We start from the raw sequence: 5,122 nt of genomic DNA, 5'->3' as shown, positions 1-5,122 counted from the left end.
ACAAATACATACTTTACACATATGGCAGATATTTCAGTAGGTGGACAACACATTAGATCATGCCAACAAGTACTAGCATGTAGAAACTACTTTGATAAAACTGGTTAAACATGCTATATCTCAGTTGTCTCTAACAGTACACATACTGTCAAACAGGCTATTATAATGTGGTCAAAATTAAGATCCTATGAAGCATTTCATGCATCATAGCCATTCTTCAATGCAAACTTCTGTTCTATAACGGACAGTTGAATAAGGCTATGTAGAGACCTCTAATAACATATTGTACATTTCAGCTCAGCTTGAGACTCAGGTACTTCCTGGGTCATATTCACCTACCTACATCAACACTTTAACACAGCATCTGAATTATCCCCTAACTGGACAAGCCCAGGAATGTCACATTGTGTGAAAATGGAAAGCTAAATCATCAAAATGCAATGTAGACTCTACAAGAAGCATATGGAAAAATGGAGATACTATTCAATTATTTGGATATAATCTGAAGAATAATAAATATAAGATGTGAATATTGATTTAGGATTGTAAAATTGAAATATTTCAATGTAAAGTAACAGTACACGGTTTACGTCACAGCCCCTAATTGGCAAATTGAAAACAGAGATTCATTTCAGTCCACTACAGCATTTTCTTAACTCCTTTTACTGTTCACCTGAGGAGCACCACAGACATAAAAGAGCATTTGGTTTCACCTCCCTGTTTAACTGTTAACAAATCCACTTTGCAGGGACCTAGGCAGATTAGACAGGTGTTAATGGTGTTATCTTTAGAAATATACCGCAGCATATCTAATCATGAAAAAAAATAAACTAGTAACAACGGCAAAAGAAGAAAAAAATATATATATATTTTCAATTACCAGAGTGGTTACAGTCTTTCCCCTTTAAACAACCAGCTTCATACTGTACTAACACATAAATCAAGTAATCGCTTAAAGAGTTTTGTTTTTTTTATGTATTTAGAGGTGAATCCCAGACATAAAATGATAGCTGCACGTAAACTTGGAAAAAAAAAAACGGCGGTCCCGTTTCCTTTTTGGTAAACCACCCAAGAAATCGTTCCTGCTAAATATCCAAACTACAGGCCAAGGCCTCGAAACCACACAGTCTGTTCTTCATCTCACCCGTACAACTGACACACAGGAATAGAGAGAACACACTCTGAACACATTTCATCCAGTCACCCCACAAATCTTGAAGAGAGAGGAATACTGACTGAAGGCAATTTTACATTGTGTGTGTGTGTGTGTGTGTGTGTGTGTGTGTGTGTGTGTGTGTGTGTGTGTGTGTGTGTGTGTGTGTGTGTGTGTCACTGCACCACACACATAGAGCTGCGGGGGGGGTTGACTGTCCTGGCCACTGTGTCCTGACTGTAGTTTACGATGTCTGCCTTTACCACACGCTGAAAAGATGCAAAGACAGATAGACAGTAGAATTAACACAGACAAGTCAAATCATCACGTCAAATCTTAACAAAGTTAAAGTGTAACTCTTGCCAAAATACAACCTAGGGTCTTTTTGAGAATGTACCCAAGTCAAACTTTCATTTGAAAGCATAATTAGGACGGGAACGCCACTTTTAAGATTTACCGTATTATCGTTTTCAGTCAAATGGCCTTTTGAATGGGAGTGCTAGGGGGACTCTTGCCAAAAACTGCCAAAAACACAAACCATGTTCTCAATGCTCAAGTTTATGTGTAGAGCCCCTGGTGATACTTGGAGCAAAGTTTCATGTTGTGTTGAGCCTTCTTATTTTTTTTTAAAAATAGTGATTTCGATGCTTTCATAGAAGGGCCTCTAGGACTCCCATTCAAAAGGCCAGTTGACTGAAAACGAGACTACGGTAAAACTTAAAAGTGCCCTTCTGTCCTAATTATGCCTTTAAACAAAAGTTTGACTTGGGTGCATTCCCAAAAAGACCGTAGGTTGTATTTTGGCGAGAGCTTTAATTGCTTAATTTAGAAGAAATTCTCTAATAACCTCTCCTCAAGCTACATATAAAATTAAGTCCACCAATGTGGTGGACATCTTTACAAAGAGAGAGTAAAAAAAATTCTATAAATAAGATTTACTGTTTATTACAGTTAAATAATGCCCGTGGAAAAAATGTATTATTAAAGCAATAGTTCAGGAGTAGACAAAGACAAATAAAGCAAATAAACATACCTCCCAAAACGTTTCACATTTCTTTTTACAGGGCTCATAACCCATGCAGGGATTTAAGACACTGGTCAGAATATTTGTGTCCTGCCCCTAGTAGGCATCTCTGTTATCATTATGAAGGTTTTTCTCACTACATTACTCTCAGACAACTCATAGAAACACACATAATTTAGATTCCTAAGATATTTTAGCAAACACACAAGGTTATGATAACACAACATGACAGAGGAGGTGTGATTAGGTTCTATTAGTCTGATGGGTTTCTCTACTTTCTCTAGCGCTCTAAACTGAACCACAGGCCCCTTATGTAGCCACCATGACTGCAATAATTACTAGGAACTATGACAGATCTACTGAAATATATGTGTGGAAACATACTTTTTGACAACTATTGAACAGAACATATTTTGCTTTGGTGGTTGTTCTCTTGTCTAATTGGACCTTCATCCTGTGGGTAGTCCACCAGCTCAGCCTTCACAATCCTCTGAGCAGGTTCAACACGTCAGAGCAGTGGCGAGATGGAGGAAAACAAATGGACAAAGACATGGGAGAGGATGATAAAAGTAAGGAGAATGGAGAACAAAGCCAAGCAGGGTGAGGACAATAAATAGGAGAGGATGAGGAGAGGGTCAAAGAGAAAGAAATGTACAGAAAAAAATTAAGAAACAGACAAAAAAAGTTATGACAGCATGACATCAAAGTGTATCAAAACCATGTATGTTGTAAAAAAAATCCATCTTTAGCCCAGATTAACTGACTTGTAAAAAAATGCGAGAATATCATAATGAACTTGAAAAAAATAAGGAATAAAGTTAAAACGGGGCTGTAAGTAACTTTTTTTAAAATTGTTTTATCAGTTGATTATTTTTTTTAATTAATCATTTTGTCAATACATTTAAGAATATGATGCTTTTTGCCGACCAACAGAATAAAACCAAAGATAATCAATTTATCATCTAAAGAAAAATCATCAAAACTCACTTTTGACAAGAAGAATCCAGAAAATGTTTGGTATTTTTGCTTGATATATATATTTTAAAGTGCCCATATCATGAAAAAAAAATTTTTTCTAGGGTTTGGGGTGTTATTTTGTGTCTCTGGTGCTTCCACACGCATACAAACTTATATCCATGCTGTTGAGATACAGGGTTCCAAATGTCCTCTGCCGTCAGTCTCCATTTGAGCTGTTCAAAATCTGAACGGCTTTCTAAGTAACTAGCCGAGACGAGGTGGCTAACTGTATTACATGCTAGCGCTAGCATGCTAGCTTGTTCTCAATGGCAAACCACTGCTACAACACACACTAGTTGACCATAATCTCCAAAAGAACTATACTCCCATGTCCCTGATCTGCAAGTATTCCACAAGTGGCCCTTGTCTAGAAAACGTCTCCCAGCTAATCCTGCCATGGACTGACCAAAGTTGGAGAAAGAGTTATGTAGCTGATGAAATCTTACCTAGCTACTGCGCATGTGCGACCCACAACAAAGATAGTAAAGAAGTGAGATGCCTCACTCTGTGGCTAAAATAGAGACATAAACACACAGGGTGAAAGCAGGATCTGCAACAATGTAGGGTACAACGATAATATGGTGTTTTTTGAAAATTATATATTCTGGTACAACCTCAAAATACAATTATGAACCTGAAAATGAGCATAATATGGGTGCGCTAAAAGATTATGAGATAGTCCAAATTGTTGCCATTCGTCTGTAACCATTTATCTAAATCTTTACGCCGAGTAGATCATTTTGAAGGTACAGTTTACGTGGCAGGTAATTTTAGGAATACATAAGCTTGGGCCTTCAAGTTCAAATTAACCTACATTTAATTATATTGGTGCAACCGGCTGCTGGACTCTTTGCTGCAAAACCAGTGAAGAACCGTCCTGGAAGTCCTGGTTGGCTGTCTGATTAACGAGCTGCTGAAGCATGGTGTCGGAGACACTGAGTGATCCGTGGCCTCGCTATCTGATCCACCAGACAGAGGACTATGACGGAGAGGGCTGCCAGGCAGATATAATACTGTCAGGGGTTGTGACCCTCATGTTCAGCTCTCTGAAGCTGACAGCTGATAATGAGGCTCCGCCGGCCCCACGGCTAGACCCAGAGCCTTGACCTGCTCAAAGCCTCATCTCTATATCCACGCCACTAACTCATTGTCATTTCTTCACATCTCCAACATTATATTATTCATTTAAAATGTGTATACGGGGAGGTCTAGATGGAAAAAGGCCTAACTGAAATAATTAGTCTTAGTCAATAAACAGAAATTAAGTTTGCACTATTTTCTGACATTTTACTGACCGAACGACTAATTTATAGATAAAATAATTTTCAGATTAGTGTAATACTGCCCATCTAGAGCTAGTTTGTGGTTTCTTCCCGTTTAAGGGGAGTTATTCGTTGCTGCTGTTGCCAATGCTTGCTCATGGAGGAATATTGGGTCCCTGTAAATTAAAGAGTACGGTCTAGACCTGCTCTATTTAAAAATGGGATAACGTCTGTTGTGATTTGGGGTTATAAGGATGAAATTGACTTGACATAAAATTGACATGACTTGATTGCTGCCATAGACCAAATCAGCAGACTTGGTATTTATTAAATGTGTTTAAAAAATTGTAAAAAATCAAATTCAGCATAACCTCAGTTTGCAAAATAAAATATTCTAACTGATTTAATTATTTTCTGGATTGCCCTGCCCTTATGCTTTCAAGATTTCTGAAAAACATCTTGTTTTAGTTAACAAAAATTTAGTTTGACAAAAGTATATTATAAAATGAGATTATGAAAGCAATTAAGTCTCTCACACAATCATGACAAATAAAATCCTCCCGGCCGTGACTCCACTATACATATACGTCTGATGCATGGCCATAGCTCTATGGCCACACACACACACACACACACACACACACACACACACACACACACACACAC

The 5,122-nt window shown here is 37.8% G+C and overlaps 1 protein-coding gene across 3 annotated transcripts in view; it reads right to left on the bottom strand.

Moving 5' to 3' along the window:
- Positions 1-972: 972 nt before the first annotated feature.
- rab28 (RAB28, member RAS oncogene family) overlaps positions 973-5,122 on the bottom strand; it is a 29,277-nt gene continuing 25,127 nt past the window's right edge. For 2 of the 3 annotated variants that reach the window (XM_032527938.1, XM_032527939.1), the window contains 2 exons: positions 2,562-2,667; positions 973-1,422 (listed from right to left, as the gene is read on the bottom strand). In XM_032527938.1, the coding sequence (XP_032383829.1) occupies positions 2,572-2,667 (96 nt within the window). In that variant the 3' untranslated portion in view covers positions 973-1,422; positions 2,562-2,571. The remainder of the gene's footprint in view (positions 1,423-2,561; positions 2,668-5,122) is intronic. The other variant, XM_032527940.1, reaches the window with a different exon arrangement.

This window comes from Etheostoma spectabile, chromosome 10 (assembly GCF_008692095.1).
Source record: "Etheostoma spectabile isolate EspeVRDwgs_2016 chromosome 10, UIUC_Espe_1.0, whole genome shotgun sequence".
Taxonomy (NCBI): Eukaryota; Metazoa; Chordata; class Actinopteri; order Perciformes; family Percidae; genus Etheostoma; species Etheostoma spectabile.
This window is presented reverse-complemented; position numbering and strand designations above follow the sequence as displayed.